Below are 22,562 nucleotides of genomic sequence, written 5' to 3'. Positions count from 1 at the left end.
TCATGTAGAATTTGGGGATAGCAAAAGTTTTTTGATGTACAACAGTGTTCCGTTTTTTAAATTTTTTAAGCGTATTTCTAAAGATAGAGGTAGAAAATAACTAACGATGATGATGATCTAATGATGATAGAAACTATGACGCTTTGATAATATCGATAAAATTAGAATTTACGTAGAATCTACAGTTCTGTGTAGACTGTAGAAGAAATAGGGTCGACTATCAGTAAAGAGATGAACAGGAAGGTCACTTTAGATAAACTTACGTACAGAGAATTTTAATTTCTTTCAATTGACCGGTGATATGTGCGGTTTTCTGAGTAATGTTTATTGTTTACACTTTATATTATTAGTTATTACTATTGATTGCGTGACAGGAAAGACCACCGTCGTGTTAATTCTTTTAAATTTGACGTGGGACAGCCATGCTTCGGCACGAATGGGCCGGCTCGACCGGAGAAATACCACGGGCTCACAGAAAACCGGCGTGAAACAGAGCTTGCGCTGTGTTTCGCCGAGTGAGTGAGTTTACCGAAGGCCCCATCCCTTTTCCCTTCCCTACCCTCCCCTATTGCCCTATTCCCTCTTAAAAGGCCGGCAACGTACCTGCAGCTCTTCTGATGCTGCGAGTGTCCATGAGCGACGGAAGTTGCTTTTCATCAGGTGACCCGTTTGCTCGTTTGCCCCCTTATTACAAAAAATAAATAAATTAGAAAAACTTATTAATAATGTTTAAATATTAAATTCTGTCCGAATTAAAATGTGTTTGAAACTGAAAATAAATGCAGCAAATTACATTATTGCTGAACATTGAACATTAAAATATATGTTACAGAGAAAACGCACATTCGTACTGAAAGTACTATCAGATCGATTCATATGCAGATGGTAAAGTAGGTTCTACTTTATTTGGTCGGGTTATCTCCCCATATGAGGATCTATAGGTTTGACATAGCCCGACTAAATCACCGCGATAATATGAAACAATTTCTATGACTTACATCAATCTAGCATCAATAATTTCGCACAAAATTATTTAAAATCAGTCATTGAGCTGTTTTACCTTGTTATTGCAATTCTCACAGTTCATAAACGTTTCGTATCGTATTTCGTTGTAAAAACTTCTTTATTGTCATACAAATATCTGTTGTTGCCGCCGGTAATTGCAGAGCTGGAGTGTAATTTGGCGAAGGACCATTGTGTTGAAGTCAATGCGAAATACCTTTGTGCGTTATCAAGTCGATTTGGTTTAATAGGGTGCTGGACGTATACGATGTCTTAGGGCGAGCGTTTACTTGAAGGGTCTAAGGGCCGGTGATTTTCGAATATCACTAGATGGTAGGCTGACACTAGACTTATGGTCTATGGGCATATCTATAGAAGTGCATACAATGTGATCATTCTTGTAGATAAAACTGACTTCTTTTAGACCTGAGGAAAATACTGTAGCCTTAAAGCTGGAATTAAAAACTTTTTGGAAATTTTGAAAAGAGAAGTTTAATTTTTCGATATCTAATTGGATTGGATAACACCAAACGCGTAACTAATCACAACACTATCAGGTGGATAAATTTTGATCAAAAAACCCGGTCCCGGTTACTGAGTAACCGGAAGTGGATTCCCGAAAACTACCGAAACTCAAGTAAGCGTTCGCCCTAGTTTCGTGCAGTGAAAATCTTTAGGGGAATAAGGAAAGGTGAGGGACGATTTCTAATAGTTTTGCCGGTGAAATTGGACTTATCCGCGAAATGGGAAATAATAGGTATTGCTATTAAAGGAAAGGGTAGTTTTGACAGAATGGCATTGCTAGAAACAATTAAATAAGAATAGGTAAACATACCTACTGTTAAGTGTTAAGTAACAACTTAATATTATAAAATATAAAGATATCATAATATTATCATTTCACACAAGATTCCTGAATTTGATGCTGATAATGATCATAATACATTTCTTACAAATACATTACAACGCATTAAGCAGATTTTCTCTAACGATCACTAAAACTGAAGTGAGGATAACGCTTGTGAGTGGTTTTAACGACTTGACGTGGTCCAAGTTTAATATTTCAATCTAGCTTGTAGATATGACGACCATTAGTGATGTAATTTTGTTACCAATGGTGATTCTATAATTCATATCGAACTTAATTAAAATCATTATTATAAATTACAAACTTTTTCGGACTTATAACGCGACCTTGCGTAACCCAACTTTTTTAGTACGTATTTATTTAAATATGCACTTGTTCATTTGTTTATTTTATAATTTTGGCAAATAAAACACCTATTTAATGCATCCTAATGTAATAAACATGTAACAAAATCGCTCCAGTCGCTAAGTTGTTCCGTATCTTTAGGGTGCGTTGATTGATGAGCCCCCGTTCTGATGCCGGGTCAATTACACCACGATTACTTCGTTTGACATGATACCAAGTTTTGACGCTCTCCCTTCGCCTAATTATATTGTTTCAACAAAGTGTTCCGACAAGTTCAACTGATTAATATCTTTGACGCTATCAAATGCTTTAGCATGAACTTTATTAATTTGAAAACCATTTTTCACTTGTGCCTACCGAAAGTGCTGTTGAATAATGTTTAATATATATTAGACACAAAATGTTTAATACTTTGTAAATGTTGAATTGGTAACATAATAGCAAGCTAAATAAAATCTAAACACAAGTCTAGACTAAACTAAATATTGTACTCGATACATTTCCAAGTGCATTTAAAATGCAGCCATTCCAAAAAAACAATTTAGTATCTGTGTTGACAGTAAGTAAGTGTTGCCATTACCGTGTAATACTATTTTATTGCCACTATAAATCGGATCGCCCCGGGAGGTAGCGGCCATCGTCCGCACAAAATGGAAACTCTATTGTGATTTTAAATTCAACTTTTTAAGTTTGCAGAGGGTGGACTATTTGATAGCGATCAAATCGTATTCTGCTACTTTCCGTTTGTGCTTCTGATAATTGAAAGAGGTCAAGTGTTTTATGTTTCCTTTGAGTCTCTACAGAAAGTCAATCGATTTATAAAATAGTCCTTTCAATTTAGATAACAAGTAAAGGTAGGACAGCAGTTTACTTTAAAATAGTGTCTTTGACTGGATAGTGTGAAACACCTTAACCTATTAACAAAGATTTTGTTAAGATGCCAAAGAACCTTAGAAACGAATCTAATCAATTACCTCAACTGCAAGGTAATAATTTTAGAAAGTTTAACCCTCAAGAGTAAGCAACTTTCAAATTTCTTATAAGAACTTATACTCTCTCAACTTAAAATAGAGTGTATCTCGACTTTTTGAGATTCATAGCCTCATAAAACAAGGATAACATAAAAATCGTGAACTACATGCAAGCGTAAACAGAAGGGGGAGGGCTTCCCCCTCAGGGGGGAGAAATTGTCGCCACAAAACTCACTCACGTACGCATTAGGAATTCTGCCCGAGATCTCTCTGCCACCTTCACGTTTGTTTCTAAATATATAGCTATTTAAGTTCCGAGAGTATTGGGGACGTGTTTTCTTTCTTTCCTCTCTATATTCTTTTGGCTGTACCTGCAACTATTCTCAATTCTTAAGTTTGTAACTGCCTTTGGACGAATATTTAAATACAGGGAGGATTGTAAAGAAAAAGAACCATGCGTTGAAAGCGCAGTCAGTTTGTCATAGACCAAATGATTTGAATATAATTATATGATAAGTAATTTTATTTATTTATTTATTTGACCATTTATTTCAGGCATCTATAATACGTAGTAAATGTTTGTGTAGATGTTGAACGTCTTGTTATCTCTATTGTTAGCTTTGAGAAGGTTCTTAAGCCAACACCTAAATTAATTATTCAACAAAAATTAATTATGGTAGTTAGGATTTTTATGCCAATATTTTAGCAAAACTTTATCAAACTGAAAAACTCTATCAAATACGGTACATAGGTAATAATGTAGGTACACCCTTGTATAAGTAATCCTAGCAAATAATATAATCTACACTTTCGACTTTCAACACTATAGATATTGTATCTGAACTCGTTTATTTCCTGTTTGCCAGCTTCCTTTGTCCAAGATGGCGGTCCAGACGCCCCCCGCGTGGAGGTCCGTTACGACCCTTGATGTGTGGTCACATACGAGCTTATAATATATATTCTATACTGTAGAGAGTATTCTCAAGGTTTTATATAAAGACAAGTTTGGTAGAGTAACTATATGGACGCAGTTAAGCATTCGTGTACTAACCCACAAAAATTAGGTACGTATTGAGTTATGAATGCCGTTATGTTTTTTTGATTATTTAGAACAAGACTGCATTGAAAATGGAACAAAAAAATGTTTGTAGCCTAGGGCGCAAATACTTAAACAGCGACGCAATATCGTCTAAATAAATTAAAATTTTATTTCCAAATCACTTAAAAATTAACACTTTTAGAACGTCTACGTACGGATTATACCACCGAATTTTATAGACTAGAATAGTATAGTAGTTTTGTGACTCGCCTTGGCAGGTTTTGTTAATAATCATGGAGATTTACTACAGATACTTAATGCTGTTGGTATGAAAAAATAAGTAGATAGAGCTTGTCCAACTTGAAATGACGCGGCTCTCTACTTCGCTAGTTGATGATATAAATGAGGAATTTTATAATGTAGACACGAGAGAAGGCGCATTTTAAGTGTAGTACCTAGTAGTCTAAGTATTGCTACGTATTAACTGAGTATTTAAATATGGAACGTTTATTTACTAACTCTACATTTAGAAAACGGCCATAACAAGCGTATTTTGTGTGATGTATTTATGTCTTGCTTTAATGTAACTTTTAAAAATTCGAATATTGGAGGTAATAATATGTAATAAGATGTAACTATCTGCTTTATCTAAAGAAAACCTCAAGAAAAATGGAACAGTAATTCTCAGATGCTTTAATATTAGTTTTTGCTATTTAATCATGGAATATGTTTGCTATTTGATAAGTAACATTGGCTCTTATCTACCTGACAATATGGACGTGTGAAATCAATTATCGTGTCTATATTAAAATCGATTACGATACGAGTCTAAAGCAAATCGATTCTGGTTCTCGCTTTCACACATGGACAGATCATTGTTTTAATTAAAATCTAGATAAAGGCAAAAAGTTTTCATACGAATAAATAAAATGAATGAAGAATAATGTAAAATGAAGAAAAGAAAATAATTTTGACACGGTCATGAAATACTCGTATTCCTTGCTGAAAAATGTGAAATAATATGTAGAGATTTGCTTATTTTTAAATAGATAGGTAATGTAGATCATATAAAAATACACTCATAATTACAATAAAACAATAGACTATTTCTATTCTACTGGGATAAATCTACCCGAAAATAAATTAGGTATAAGTAGACCTAAGCTACGTTCGTACTAAAGGCTGGTACTACTAATATATATTCTGTGCTAAAGGTTTGTTTTCAACTGGTAAAGTTTTCTTAAAGTTTTGCTTAATGTAGAGGAAATGTTATACGTTCATGCACATACACAAGTACTACTTTTTGTCTATGCATAAAATTATTAATTATTATTAAGTACGTTGCATTATAGACTATTTGATTCTCTTTAGTTAGTACTCAAATATTTTTCATAGCTTGTAGCATCAAACAGATACGAAGCTCAACCCACTATATTTTCAAATAAATTGGACAAATAAAGACCAATCATGAACATCGAAAACCTCCATGAAAAGTTAACGCAGTATGTACAGTTTGCATAAGCCTATATACACCTAACTACCGTTACACCTGTATCACAGACTCCTGACAGACAAAGACGCAGATAATAATGTACATCCCATTGGTGCATCCGTCGCCGGGCCACGCCCACTCCGCCGCCGGCCAATCGCGCCGCCGCGCACAGATCTTGAGCGTTATCTAGTTATCTTCCCTCTCACTTGCAACATTTTCAGACTGAAGCGCTCTACATTGAATTCGGTGCGGATTTCAGAAATAGAACGCGATTCAAATGCGTGTTCTGATTTCAAATCTTGTGATTGACTTTATAGTTTATAATCATTTCTTGCATTTTTATAAATAAAACTAAGCGAATTAAACATAAATTGTACCTACTCGAACATTAGGTTCTTGGAATACAGTACAAATATTTACTGTAGTTACAATAAACTGTAGGTATCTATTTATATAATTGACTGTTAATTATAATTGAAAGTTGATTAAATGTCAACTGTCGTGACAATTCAAATGTTGTTTTTTGAAAACACCTATCGTTATGTATTTTTCATGAGTGTGATCTTTGAACTTCTTTGTTAAATAGTCTAATTAGCTAATTCATCGATTGGCTGAAAATCATGTAACCGACGTATGACTGTACAAGATAAGTGGGCAGGTCTCTGTGAATGGTCGATTCTTAATTCGTACAATGAGAACCAGCGTAGCCTGAAACTTCTTTATCACATGTATAAGACTTTTTGTTTAATACACGAGGTGTCGGAAACATGGGTATTGCGCAATATAGCCGATGGAGAAAAGGCTATTGTTTTGACGCCTTAGCCATTGTTTTGAGTTTACCTTGCCATTTGAAACCTGCGAGCTCTGATTCGAATTTCAAATTTTTGTCATTACCTCAAAGACTCTACTAGAAAAAAGACAAAAAAACTACACGTCTAGTTACATCCCTATCTACGCGCGAAAGAGAGGGGTGTCAGCGGGACGGGGGGCGCGGGTTCGGGATTCTAGGGATGCGCTCCTCTCGGGCCGTTACTCGGGGACCGCGCGTCGCGGCCGCCACACGACCTAACGATACCGCACGCGACTAGTCGTGAGTGTAGTGAGACAGTGAGTGTAAGCATGTACTCTTGGTGAACTATGAAAATGTCCGGTAAGTGATCAGTGAAAGGTCGATTTTTTTTAAATTTTATACAGAATGTTTTGAAATCCAGGCTAGATTGGCATGGTGGTCTGGTTGTGCCATAATTCCTGAAATTCAGTGGAGAGTCGGACACTGCCCTGAAATTCAGGGATGACACCCCATAACATAGAGGAGGTACCTACACACGGTCATGTAAAATATTCTTAATATTTAATAAAAAGAATAATATGTATTATAATGTAATTGTTTAGAGTTTCAGAGCGTAAAATAGTATATAACTAAAGTGATTATAAAAATATATAATTCTTGTACAATGACAGAACTCTACATTTATATAAAATACTGTTAAAACCTTTGCCCTTTGATTTTAAATTAATATCGGTAATATTTATTTTATTTTGTACGTTTTATAATGTACTTAATTACTTAATAACTGATGATTATAATGAATTTATTGAAATGTCTTAAATTAATACTAAATATGTTTCATTAGCTCTATTTTCTGAAAACTCTTTCGTAAAAATTATTCGTTAAAAATATAAATATTAAATTGGTAAAATACATAATTTGATAGGTAATTTACCTAATTACGGTGTGTTTAAATTAGGATGTATGAATTTAATATTTATATTGTAGAAACCTATATACGTTAAGTAGCTTAAAAAAATTTAATATAGTGGGATCTGTTGAAATATTTCAGATAAACCAAACGTGTTTTTATACCTATCTCTCCAATTAAATTTTTGTGGTTTTTTAATTTGCCCTTTATTACAATTTTATAATACGTAATAATATTTATTTATACTTATCATTTATAATTATTATAACATATTTTAAAAACTTATTACAATAATTATTGTAATAATTAAAATATTATGTTATAATATCTTTGATTTATAATCATTATATGGACAAAACAACGAAAAAATCATTGCATGTATCGGAAAGTGGCACTTTTTTATTTAACAACCTGAGCCTCAAGTGTTATCATATTTTGTCAAGGGTGTGCGAAGGGTCTGAAGTGACAAATTGATTATTTATCTGTAGCAAAATGCAAAACTTTTGGTTGAAAAAAAAAACAATCTTTTGGCGGGCGCCGACGGCACAAAGTGTGTTGATATTTCTCGTTTAGCACAAATTATGATGTTAAAGAATTTGTTTGTATGTTACTCAAGTGTCAATAGATCACGATACTAAGATAAACCAAGATTTAGTTAGCATGTAAGCGCGAAATCAGAGGTTTAGGTAAAAAACCACGTTGCATAATTTGAAGTCCTTTTGACAATTATTATTATTATTTTGAGCTACAATTTGATTGAAATGTATCTTATTTTATTGGATAACGATATTTTAACTATCATCTATAAGTTATACTTTATGACTAAACTGTAGATTTAAGAGAACTGAAGAGTATATTGCACACCATGTATATGTGGTAGAATGAAAGATCCAAATAATTATTAAGAACTTTGTAACTTCATTTTAGCAATAAATAATTTCTGATTCTGATTCTGTTATCATCATTATCTACTTCTTGCGTGCGTGTCTTTACCAGGTGACATAAGCTCTACATCCTAATTAGTTTCTTCTCTAAGTTGGATCCTTTTAGTTTGATTAAAATGATTAGGATTGATCAAAGATTGTAGCAAAATTAAGTTTTAGAATAATTGTAGAGGTCATCTATACATAATATTATAAAACAAAGTCGCTTTTTCCCTCATGTCCCTTTGTTTCCTTAAAACTACGCAACGGATTTTGATGATTCTTTCAGTGTTAGATAGCCCATTTATCGAGAAAGGCTATATTTTATCACGCTAAGACTAATAGGAAAATTTGGAAAAAACCAGGGAAATTATTTGTAAGGGCTTATTTCGCGAACCACTGGAGCAATTTTTATGTTCTTTGGCATAGATAAGAAGAAGGATCATAGGCTATTGATTATATATTTTTAGTGGCTATATATTTTATACCCGTGCGACGCCGGGGCGGGTCGCTAATTAAGAATATAAGGTGCATTTCTAGAGATGCAGATTCGCATATAAGATGATGGTAAATGTTAGTTTCGGAATGTTAAGGACTTAAATTCTTCCGTTAAAATAAAACTTGCGTTTACTGGAGATGAAAAATATAAATTTGCTGCAAAAAAATCTATTAGGATTTGGATGTGAGGTCGAGGAAATCTATGTCACGCTACTTTTATATGGCAAAATTCGGGGAAAAACAAATAGGTTTTGAAATAAAAATATGCTTTTACTACATAGTATTTTACGAATACGTGCATAAAAATCATTTAAAAGTTTATGGCGTAACCAAAAATAATACTTACTTACTTACAATAAAAATTTTAATGTAAGTACGTATTATTTATTGAAATTATATTAAAGAAAAACCTTGATTATTATTTATAATATTGTGTTCAGATCACACTCAATTAGTTTTAGACATTTTAAGATTAAATGATGTGTTCCTGAAATTACTGGTAAAAAAATATTTTTTTACTTAAATATAATTTTAACAACAAATTAAGTAATGTGTATTAATAAATAGAGATTTCATGTACATGAAATATTTAATGAAAACCATCTACATTCAACTGTATCATAGCTAAACAAAATAAAGTAGCGCACGCGAAGTAAACATATTACTTAAGGCCCAGTAGTCCCTAAAATAAGCAGGTCGATGTCTGTCAGTACGAATATCGACGTTAAGGACATTAAAATAACATTCATATCAGCGCGCCTTGTACAGTGGCCGTTACGCGCTCGCCGCTTGCCTTGATAATAGAAAATAGGAGTAAAAACCTTTTGTTTTTAGTATTACACAAATCAAATATATCAAATCGTTTACGTTAGGTTACGACTCATATACTTACTACATTTTTTGGTTTATCTAGAAAGTGTGTAATTTAGCCATAAAATGATTTAATTATGAAAAAACAGCGTTATAAGAGTCATCTTTGAGATTTTTTTCTATCGAGCAGAATTTTTCAAATTGTGTACTGATATACCTTTGCGTATAGGAAATTTTCTCAATTTTAAAACGGTACTTATTTTATACTTAAATAATGACATTTCCTTTACTAAAAACGTATTTAAAAAAACCCATTTTACGTAGTTGCAACAACCACAGCGCCTTAACACGATTCGACACGTTTGCAGGCGCGGGCGGCTTGTGCGACGCGAAACAGCAGTAAAAAAGCGTTACGGAAACTTCCGAAACCATGATCGGCTTGGCCGACTAGTCGGCCGATTAGTCGGCTTCTTTGCAGCCGACTAATCGGCTAGTCGGCTAGTCGGCCAAAGTCATGATCGGCACATCTTTAATTAAAATAATGAAAAAAATTACCAGAATACAAGGTTGTCTTTGTCAAGTGCCTTATCTTCTAGGACAACTTTCTAAGTAATCCGTTAAACATTTTTGTCGGTGTATTGGCAAAAACATACCGTAGGTACATTTCGGCAAAAAAAGTTTTTTTTTTAATGAAATAAGGGGGCAAACGAGCAAACGGGTCACCTGATGGAAAGCAACTCCCGTCGCCCATGGACACTCGCAACATCAGAAGAGCTGCAGGTGCGTTGCCGGCTTTTTAAGAGGGAATAAGGTAATAGGGGAGGGTAGGGATGGGAAGGGAATAGGGAAGGGTAGGGAAGGGAATAAGGTAGGGGATCGGGCCTCCGGTAAACTCACTCACTCGACGAAACACAGCGCAAGCGCTGTTTCACGCCGGTTTTCTGTGAGAACGTGGTATTTCTCCGGTCGAGCCGGCCCATTCGTGCCGAAGCATGGCTCTCACACGTATAAATCAAATGTCCGTCCCCGATTCAGAGTATCCTCATACCGAATTTTAGCAAAACCGGTTCAATGGTTTGGGCGTGACCAAGTAACAGACAGACAAACAAATAAACTTTTGCGTTTATAATATTAGTACGGATATTGTCAGTTATGTTTGTGTGACGGAGATTTTACGAGCGAGCGGTGACAGAGGACGTAAACGTATTGTCAGTGTCCGTGCCTAACACGTGAAATCGGCACGCCGTGAGGTCCAGAGACAAGGAAAGATAAGATATGAAGATATCGATATTTCAACGTCTAATAATATAGATTTTCAGTAGGACATCAAAGATTTTCGATTATACGATGGGGAAATGGAAATGTAAAGCCTAAAAGAGTCAATCAATAAAGCGTTCTCAAATCTTACATATAATATGTTGGTTAAATACATTATAATGTGATATTATATGCTTGAGTTTTACTAAGAGATAATTTTTGATAAAAGATATTAAAAGTGACATTTAATCAAATAGTAGAACAACAAAATATCTCTGATACACTTGAAAAATAAATTCTTTGTTTTTGATTAATACTCAAAATATCAATTAAAGCACCATTAACATTATTTTAAAATTAAGTACATAATATTTTTATTATTTCAAAACCTATTTTTTCATTAGTTTGGTTATTAGTACCTCGTATTAACCACATGAGTGGAAAAACTTTTAAGTAATTTTACTCAACAAAAAAAAAGAAAACACTCCATTCCACATTCTGTGCCTCTCGTGTTCTTATTTTCTTGCGAGTTTCTGCGGAAACGAGAGATTTAAGTGCGACTCCTCAGCATTGTCCGCGCACGCAGCCAGCGCGAAACGCCAAATGGACTTTGGCTAATTTGAATTTGAAATTCGAACGCATTTTTACGACGCCCCATTCGTACCAGTCACTTATTTTATAAATTAGGGCCAAAGGAGACGATTTTTATTGACGTTTAAATATTTAAACGTGCTCACTTTTATTTGTTTACCGAAAAACTCGTACCATAAAATAAATTACATGCTAGTATTTTTCGTGCCCCAGACGAAGAAGATAATTTTGTTACTTGGTAGAAAATATTTTATAATTTACCAATTTTATTTCTTCCTTAAATCACAAATGTAGAGTTTTTGTTTATCTTATAATAATATCCATGTTGTTTTACTTAGCTGAATATCTTAATGTAAACATTACTATTACGTTTGATAAAATTGATTTTAAAATCGAAATTGTTTTACTTATGTAAAAAAGTAAGTAATCAATGATATTCTACTTATACAGATCTGTTACGTCCATACTATTTTCCGGCATAAAATATCTCTTCCGAACAATTTTCAAATTCAAAATTGACAAATTTGACAGATAAGTGAAACAAAAGATACGAAAAACCATTTACGTAAAAGAGAAGGTTCTATTTTTAAACGTCGAATCGTATCGCTTTCTCTTTCTTCGCCTGAGCTATGACGAAAATTCAATTTCTTCCAGATTGTTCGAAAAAATAATTGAAAATGTAAATAATCGAGGTATTTATTGCAATCAAGACATATGGTAAGAGATTCCATGTGTTTTGTTTTCTTTTGAGTCATAATTAGTGCATTTTCGAAACACGCACGACGTCATTTTCAATTTATTTAGGTAATACAAGACGCGGCACGTTCGTGACTACGCTCGATGCAGACTAAACAACAGACGGCCCAATTGGGCCGTATTTGAATCTTCACAACGCGCGCGGTAGTAACATATCTGCTTTGAGTTTTTCATCATTGTAAGTAATCAAATCTTGACAGGTGATTTGGCATAGCAACCAACGCAGACGCTGGATTGAAGAGGGATCCTACATCCTGCGCATTGTCGGCCGGAACTGCACTTTTGTCATGCTAAGCGGTTATCATAGAGAGACAATAGACAAAAAAAATGAACGCACACGCGGTTTCATTTTATTCATAGACAAATTTAAATTAGGAATTATTTTTCTACCTACTTTTTTACTTGTTTAGCCCAAAAGTCAATTCAGCGAGAAGCTTTAATATCATTTAGAGTGATATCAATCACTCGAGTGAATGCTCGTTTTCAAATTCACTCCTATTGTTAGTAATAACTGCCGAAATGAGAAAAATTAACATTAATTAAGTAACTGTCTTATAATAATCTAAGCCAATGTCTATGACATAGTACTTCATTTAAAGTTTTTGTACAACTTACAAAATTGCTACTTTTATGACAAAAAAAATTTTTGACACTATCTTTAATTTTGTCGGCACGTGCTACGGACAAGATGGGGTTGTTCTACAAGTATATTAGCACTAATGGGGTGTGATATGATTTATACAGTGTCTCTCTCAGCTGTAGGGGATGGCACGCTTGACAAATTCGCCTTATTGTTTGATGTATTAGTTATGACGTTGTTTAGTTATCGATTCGAATTTTAAATTTTGTTAGATATTTTTGTTTTTGTTCTTTTAATGCATATTACTAATACGCTTTAAAGGATACGTTACCGACGTATGAATTATAAAAAATATATATTTTTAATATTTTCAGTTTCAAAATTGGGTCAAAGCCCAAAGTGTATCTAACTACCTATTTCCATGTGTGTATCAGAGCTGAGAGAAATGTTTTTTATTGTAAACTAGCTACGTTTTTTGTTATAATATATAACCGTATTTTTTTTCGGAACAAAAAGTATCCTATTGTCCTTTCCCGGCACTCAAAGTATCTCCATGCCAAATTTCAGCAAAATCGATTCAGCGGTTTGGGCGTGAAGAGGTAACAGACAGACAGACATAGAGATCGATAGACATACTTTCGCATTTATAATATTAGTATGGGATAGTATGTATCTCTACACAAAATACCCTAGTTACGATATTCAAATTAACACAAAAATCATCGGATTTATAAATGTCTGCATATAATATCTCGACTTTTTACGCAAAATAGTCTCCTTAAAAAAACCCTTGAATGAAGTCGTGGTATCTGCGTTTCGGAGGGATGCTCTGACAGACAAACAGACAAACGGAAGCGCTTTGTGAGTGGCGGAAATCGGTCACAATGCCTACATTTTGCATTCCGACATTTTTTTATGTCTGACGCCGGACAGGTTCGCGTTGTCATGTCGGAATATGATTTTAATTGCAATGGATTGAGGGGAAAATATGAAGGAAGGACGGTTTCTTAGGTTTTTGACAGGAGTTTATCACTGGGGAAAATATGGAGAAGTATGTGGGTTTTTGAGGTTTTTGACATAAGTGCTTCCACTCAATAGCTGTCAAATATCACAGAAACTGCCATTTTACCAATATCCTTATTACATTCTGAAAAAAATGAACGTAGGAGCAATCGTATAGTATGAGCAATAAAGTAGTTAGGTACTATTTAATTTGTTCCAGCTTATAGTTAAGACAGTATAAGCATTATGTACCATCGAAGAAATGGATTCATAGGCAGTTTAAGTACCTACGTCAATTGGTCGGATTATGTCAATAGTAATTGTGATCTGTCGGATGGGTTTGATACAACGTGACCAAATTACGAAGGTCCGCCATCTGGCTATGAATCAACTTCTCTGATAATACATAAAAAATTAGACCAAAAAACGAGACCCACCGTTTCTTACTTTCATAACAAGGACTACAATATAATTTTTTCCTTTTGTCCACAGCAGCAGATAGCCAGGAGTCTGGCAGTCCACCTACAAGCCCTGCCTACTCCGCCACATCGGAGTCCGCGCCCACCCTAGTCCACATCAAGCAGGAGACCATGCCTCCTGGATCAGACCTGAAAGAGTACTACGCGGCCTTGGACTTTGGGCTGCCGGACGCGTACTTGCCAAATAAATTCGACTATGGCAGGAACTTCGAGCTGCCACAGTTCGAGATGTTCCAAGAAGAGGAACTGAAGGAATTGATCCCTAATGAGCTGATGCTGAAGTCTGGGGGGATCTTCGCAAGAGTGAACATTCCAAGTGGGACGAAGTATGGACCGTTCAACGGGAAGTGGGAGACGCAGCCGTTGGATAGGAGATTCGCGTGGGAGGTATGTCTTATTATATTATATCATAGGTTTAATATAATATTAATTAATAATTTTCTAGATGAGAAGAGGCATTCGGAATTTCTTTTAGATACACCTTGTTTCATAAATCTACTTTATCGGTAACTTTTACAACATACTGTTTAAAAAGGGAATCTATTAAATACTGAAATAAAAGAAAATACAGGCAAAAGTTTAATAAAAAAGCGATTGGACTAAATAGCAATTCCTTAAAGTGTTACGAAGATTAAAACCCTCCAAAAAATATAGTAACACTCATTCACTTTGCTTAACTCAAAAGACAATGATCTTGTTTAGGTGACAAGTTGTTTGAGTGAAAGGATCACTTGTTGGGTGCCAAATGAGACCGTCACTAAACCCAATAAATAACACCACAATATACAATATATACAGTACATCTTCTTCATACTAGACCGCTCGAATGGGGCCCACGCACACATAGGCATAGTTTCTGTAGGGAGTAGTTTTAAATACCACAACACTGTAGTATCGACGAATCGTTGAGCTAGTTTGATTTTAAAGACACGGCTTAGTTACTTTACTGTTTATACTTATACTGTGTCAAAATTATGTGTCAGGAGCGCTCGTAAACATCCTATTTTATTGATGACTTCAAGTAGCTTAACTTTTTTTACTCAGTAACCATGTTTAAGATAAACTTTCATAATTACCTACCTTTTAAAGTGCTCGTGTTTTGGAATTAGTTGTTAAGTTTTAACAAGAAAATATTAAAAAAAAAGCTAGTTTGGAATTCGCGTGAGAAAAATACCTAGAAGTTTTTAAGTGTCAAAAGATTATAATATTTTTTTTTCATTTTCAACGAAAAGCGATAAAATATTTAAATTTTAATCCGATTTTGAATATAGAATCTTCTAATCTGATAAACTGCGCACACGCATATTTGCACTCGCATAAAAGTGAAGATCAAGGATTTTATCTTTTAATTTTGGAACTGCAGGGTGTGGCGTTATCTGCCGTCGGAACCGGAAATCAATTGTCTGTCCGGATCCGAAATTGTCGAATTCAAGTAAAAGAGATATCGAATTTCGATAAAATTGCACAGAGATTAGCGAAAGAGGCGGGGTACATCTTACTTCATCCGATGTCAGATAGCTTAAAATCCTGATGTTAAATGTAGAATTTTAATAATTTTTTTGCATTACAATTTTCATCTCAACATATTGTTGATGTTTATTTGGTATTATTACAGTAATTTTATAATAATTTATTGATAAATATTTCGTACTAATTACCTTCTGAAAATAGAATATCGACCTCCATTTACCAGTAACAAAAAAAAATTCAGTAACATTGATATTTTTCGTCCTTTCATGGAGAGTTGCGAAACCGATCATTCGATGACAGTCGACGGCAATCATAGACTTACTATAGGTACACGTACTCGGTACTACACATAAACTTTTATTGCGAACATGGCCTATGATTATATTATGAAAAGACCGCATTAAGCACGCTATTACGACAAGATCATCAATAAGCACTTAAGTGCGCGACAGTACGGTGACATCCGATAGCGGGTGTACAGTTGCAGTCAAACCGCTTATTGTGATCCGATGGAGCGTCCGACTAGTTCCGGTGTTTTATCTGCAATTTTTGTCTGTACCACTTCGCAGTTCTATTGAGCTATTATTTTTTTATGTCTGTAGTCAAGGATGCTCCTAGATAAAAAAAAAATATCATGAGCTAAATAATGTATTGATGATAACTGCTACAAAACTATTGTTTATAGTCTAAGTTTCAGTTAAGTATCAATATAGCAGAAGTAAGATTTTTTATTAGCCGCCTGAGTTAATTTTACTGATAAATTTTTAAGCTAAATTCTTTCAAGCTAGCCTAGGAAATAACGACATTTTTGTCAAATAATCTTCTAACTCTTATACTTTCTTATATTTTGGTGTAACTATTATAGTTCAAGTTTAATCTTTTGGGGTAAAATGATATATTTGCTGTGTGGTGTTACGTGACGTGGTCTAACAGCGCCAATAACCGTCATTACGGGAACGCTGACCGAGCTTCTGCTACGCCGAGCGCGAACTCTTTGATGCCCCACCACTAACCGCGACCATTAGAAGAGAGTAGAGACCATTAGTGAACAAATAAAAGTGATGACGAAATAAATGATAAAATTGAAACAAGACAATTTTGCTTTTACTATACGTTTTATCAAATTATTATAGTGAAAGGAAAAGGTTTTGTTCAAAACAATAAAACGGATTTTGATTTAATCAGGCATGTTGCATTCCCGAAAAAGTATTGTTTCCGTAATATGCTGTAAAACCTCGTAAACAGCAATAATAATAATAATAATTTAGTATGAACACAGAGCTGATTTCGTTGCCAGAATATGACCAAAATATGACTTAATTAAACAATGTAGAGATGATATAAACTTTTAGGTAAATGTCAGGAAAAAACGGTAAAAAGATTAAAGACGGTAAAAAGATTAATTTAAATCGATGCCACCGTTTTATGCATGATTTATTTCGAGGGATTTACAAAAATTCACAGGATCGCGTAAAGTGAAGGGTTAGGGTGTGGTAACCACCATCATCAGATATCTATTGAGATATCTTCGAGGGGATTCGGCCGTAATCAAAGAAAAAAAAACTTTTTAATTTTTTTCTTTGTGATCATCCCGTGTCAAAGTGCAATAGAGGTTGCGTGAATAAACCCTAATTTTGGTTAGGCGTGACCCCCGTCAACATTTTTTTTGTATTTTCGCGAGTTTTTTAAAGAATTCTCGAAGTAACGGTAAAGTTTACAATGAGAGATGTCATCGATTTTTACTTAAATTAAAAGTTGATTGGCAAGTTTTTTGAACGGCTCCTCCTAGAGTTTCATTCTTTATATTTTTTCCCACATTCAGTAAAAAAGTGAAGATTAAAACGATCGGATATTGAGATAGCAAGATTGAATATTATAATAACTTTATTTCAACGGATATACCGTATTGAATATGTAGAGAAGTTGCAGATCATAAAGCCAATAAAATATTCATAATTCTTGATTAAATTTTTTATAAATAAATTACAATCGAACTTATCATAATTATGAATGACGGAGATAATATTATTCGAGACCTCTGGGAATCGCGATCGAAACCTGTTCTATAAGATCGGCAAATGTCAATCAATTCGAATTATTCGTCAGCTGTCAAATTGCCGAATCGGAACCGGCATCCTGCTAATTATTAAAGCAATTTTTACGGCAATGAATAAAAAAATGAAATTAACATGGCCGTGTTTGCTTTTGACCTGACAAAGGGGACGTGAATGTTTAATATTGTTTATTTTTCGTTCCGAAGCGTCGAACCGCGAATAATACTTTTGATAATTCGAATTCGTTACCATTTCGAATAATTTATTAGTTAAATCGATTTGTGAGTGTCGTAATAGTTAGGTATTAGAAAAAACTAATAATATGCCTTTTATTCAAGTGTAAGCTTTATTATAGTATACCAAGAATAGTAGATATATTTTTGCGACTCTTTCTTTGATCTTCTCTCTCAAGATCGAAGAAAGAGTCGCGAATCGATTGAGTATAAGAACTCAAATATTATTAAGGTCGAAATCTGGTTTAATTTTAGTCAAGGCTGCCTTTGTACATAATATTATATTATGTAATCTGTAACTTAGGTTCACTTTTTACTAATATAAGTAAAAAAGTCTCCTGATATATGTATATATTTGTTGAAATATATATAACTACCGTGCTACAGTTATGTGGTAGCTATATTTAAAACAATTGAGTATTGACATACAATGTTAAGCCTAACATTGTGTGTGGTCCAACAATAACATGTCTACTGCCAGATATCGAATAACAAGCCGCAAGCGATAAATATTCGCAAGTCGGCTGAAATTATTTCGGCTACTACATTTATCAATACCAATATTATAAAGCTGAAGAGTTAGTTTGAACGCGATTATCTCAAGAGCTACTGGACCGATTTTTATGTTATTTGGCTCAAATATAGAGTAAAGCACTGGGAAGGACAGCACTAACTACGTACACTTTATGGGAAAATATACGGTTTCCATAAAATCTTCATTCACGAGATCGGAGTCACACGGAACGTTTAGTTACTTATTATTATTTTCTTCTTTTTAGTTATGAATATGATTAAGGTTTAATTTTATTACCTAACAAGATATTGTAGTGAAACATTTTGCTAAATTTTAGCATGGAATTGAATATGGTTCCCGGTTAAATAAAATTTGCATTTTGCTTAAAATTCGTTGCAATTTATTTTGATCTTAAATAAGGCGCAATAAAAAACGAATGAAAAATAATTATTTTGGTAGACTTTTTGTTTTTTTATACGGAGTATAAATCAAGCCCAAAATTAACTAGATAAACAAAATTTAGCATCGAACCCTCTAATCCCGCTAAAAACCGGTAGCGAGGATCAATCAAAACTTTAAAAATATTGCTAATTATATTTTTAAGCCGGTATGAATACGTTGCATTACTGTCAAAATAGCTGTCATTTCTGTGACATCTTTTGAAGCCGGCCACCCCGTTCGGATTACAGCGCCCTACATCTTCATTATGGTAGGCGGTCGTGGGGGCCCTTTGTGTAATAATAATTTTTATTGTCATCATATTTGTTGCCATTGATAATATTTATACGATACATCTATGCGCAGATGTTTCTGTGACAGTGGGCTCGGTAATAAAGGTGTTCGGATACGGATTTGGATGGGACATCGTGTTTTGTCTTTTGGGACATTGTTTAGTAGCCAGGCTACACCACTGTTTTTGGTTGTTTACACCTATAAGTCAGGTACTTAGACAACTTACCGAAATGGCATACCACTAATTCTCAGTACCTATATGTAGTCGACGTGTTAACCGTTATCTTAAAATAAGCTTGTGTTTCCAGACTTGTGATTTTTTTGGTTACTTTATAAATTAATAGGTGTGAGTATATTATAAATATAAGATACAAAATTACCTTAACTTCCTTCGCGCAAATATTATTTATCGCGCGAGAACCCAACATTTTTCTAAGATTTGTTAAACTTAGCTTACACGGCCTAAGTTTAATCAATCCTAAAAATGATCGTGATGTTATAAATATGTATACCGTAAACTAACGTCAGTGATTACCTTGCAATTAAATTGTTAACTATTTGAAAAAGGTCAATTAAATTGCGAATCAAATGATCGTAATTACAATGTAAATTATTAACGTATTCAAAACGGGCGTGTTGACAAATGACGGTAAAGAAAATTAGGTATGAATTGTGTTAAAATAATTCAATATGGAACTAGAGGTACATACGAAAAACGTTTATGTTTAAGTAATTAAAACTTAACTTTTAGGTTTAAATTCCCAGGTCCCAAGTCTTTACATGTACTTATATGTTTGTCTGATATGAAAGCAAACCTGCAAACCTTCAAGAAGATAGCTTATTCCCTCTGAAAAGGCCGGCAACGCACCTACATCTTCTAATGTTGCGAGAGTCCATGCGCGACGATAGTTGCTTTTCTTCAGGTGATCTGCTTGCTCGTTTGCTCTTTATTTTGTATTAAAAAAAATTGCGGGCAAAATAAAAAAATAAGAGACGAGACACAAAAATTATTTTGTATGAAATATTACGACTGGCCTTGTAGCTTGAACCATAGTTAAGAGAATACACCAAGGGCTAGAGAAATGAAAAAATAGGTACTTGTAATATCTATTGCTGTCTCCCTTACCTCCAGCCTCCCCCCGCAGAGCGCGATAAATACAACTGCAGAAAATCAACGATTCGTTGTCCCCTGATTTCTTCTCCAAAACTTAACCAATTTAAGATTTTTTTCATTTGAAAATTAAAGCAAGGCTTGAGCTGTGTTCTTATGTTTTTTTTTTGTATAGTCTAGCCAAATTTGTTTTCTGGATATTTGAACACAGCGGAAAATTTGGCCATTTTTTTTTGGTTTTTGAACGTTCATATCTTTTTTAATAATTAAATTATGAAAAAAAAAGAAAACATAGGGACATGCTAATAGTGGCCATAGATATTCAGGAAAAAAATTATAACTCTAACGGCATTATCCAGGGAGGAAACAGGGGACAACGTTTGTATGGAAAAACGGCCCTAGTGTCTCCTCTTAATACTGTCTACTCTGGATCAGTAGATAAGACAGTAGGAATTGCTGACACGACCTTCCTGTGTTTTGACAGTCGTATGAGACGCTCCCAGAAAGATAACACATAGAAAGTGACGTCATAAGACGTATTCGTTGATTAGCTCTATCTATAGAGATATACGAATTTATATCATTATAATAATCAATCATATTGACACCTGATAATAAGTTTTTGTTTTACTGTCTATCTATTAAATAATACGTTATACTTGTATGTGAAGTAAGTCATTTTCATGGAAATGGAACCGCTCATTCTCAGCGATAATAAGTATCCTATATTCTCGAGACTCAAATCTTCACCGAATTTCAGCAAAATCAGTTCTGTGATTTGGGCGTGAAGAGGTAACAGACAGACAGACACACTTTCGCAATTATAATATTAGTATGGATAAAATTCACGAATAAAATGTACAAATAATACGAATAAACTATCAAAATACTAAAATAATAATAAAAACATCAGTAAAAACAGTAATAAATACAAGGTATCTTATTAACTATGGGGGATTCCCCCAGCATTCAATAAGACACTTATCAGTTAATCTTACACTCGTCACAATGGGTGCTAATCTCAAGGCGTGATAGAAATTTATCTTGGGATAGTCTTCACCCCTCGTTTTGGGGTTGGGTGATCATTGCGGGATATTTGCGGATGTTTTTAACAAACTGTAAAGAAGCCGTGAAATTTGAAAAAAAAATTGAGAATTTTAAAATTCGAATTCGAATTTTTACGGTTATAGTGTCTACCACAAACAGACCATGCTAAAGTTCCGCGGCGAAGTTCAGCATGATTCCGCCTGCAGCAATGTATTTTAAATTACCAATGACATACCATGCCGAAATTACGTCGCGTTATATTGTATGTGTTTGACATTGCTGACGTACCTAATCATGCCGAACTTCCGCCGCGAAACTTCGGCATGTTGTGAATTTAGTTGCGCAAGACACTAAAACTGAGAACCTCAGGTTTACAAAAAATAATCTATTTTTTAGCATATAGAAACATAATATTTAAGGTATTAATAATACCTTTATTTACATGTCAACATATTATTTTTTGCTAAATTTTTGCTACTTCTGTTTTTGCAATTTGGCACATATTCTTTTGTACACCACAAAGATGCTTTGACAATAATTTTATTTAGGAAGTGATAATTTACTTAAAAATCTTATAGGAATACTCTAAAAACCAACGTTGTGAGTTGTGACCCGTGCGTCAGAAAAAAATCGAGTATTTACCAATATCGCATATCGCAATAAAATCTTATGACGAACTTTTTGCGGTGTGTATCGCCATTTTTCTCGAAGAAACTGCGTGAGCGTGCACAGTGGGGTAATATTTCATGAGCTGGCAATACAATAATAGCCCTCGGAGCTGAAGCCACGGCACGTTCAAACCACTACGTTATTCCTGTCCAAATTACGATGGTCTCTCCCCGGGAACCCACTGTCCAGTACTCGGACAGAGCTCTCAAGCGCAGCAGCTCAGGTAACGTTGGTCGGTCGGTACCATCGACGTCCGTGTAGACAAAATAATGGAATACCCCGAAATGAACGATATTGGGTTAGGTTAAGACTTGTTTACAGTAATGTTTAGGTTACAGATATGTTACAGATATTTTAACAACAATGTAGGAAAAGAGGTATTCAAGGTAAAATAACTGTTCGTTATCTTTGTTGAATAA

At 34.2% G+C, this 22,562-nt stretch overlaps 1 protein-coding gene across 5 annotated transcripts in view; it reads left to right on the top strand.

Moving 5' to 3' along the window:
* The window catches only part of LOC121735365 (histone-lysine N-methyltransferase PRDM16-like), a 136,840-nt gene that overhangs the window by 80,125 nt on the left and 34,153 nt on the right, over positions 1 to 22,562 (top strand). For 2 of the 5 annotated variants that reach the window (XM_042126173.1, XM_042126171.1), the window contains exon 3: positions 14,327 to 14,700. In XM_042126173.1, coding sequence (XP_041982107.1) covers positions 14,327 to 14,700 — 374 coding nt within the window. Of the gene's footprint in view, positions 1 to 6,699; positions 6,868 to 14,326; positions 14,701 to 22,562 lie in introns of those variants that run through there. The other 3 variants (XM_042126175.1, XM_042126174.1, XM_042126172.1) reach the window with 3 other exon arrangements.

Source organism: Aricia agestis, chromosome 17 (assembly GCF_905147365.1).
Source record: "Aricia agestis chromosome 17, ilAriAges1.1, whole genome shotgun sequence".
NCBI lineage: Eukaryota > Metazoa > Arthropoda > Insecta > Lepidoptera > Lycaenidae > Aricia > Aricia agestis.
The sequence above is the reverse complement of the archived record's forward strand: the minus strand, read 5'-3'. Positions and strand labels throughout refer to the sequence as shown.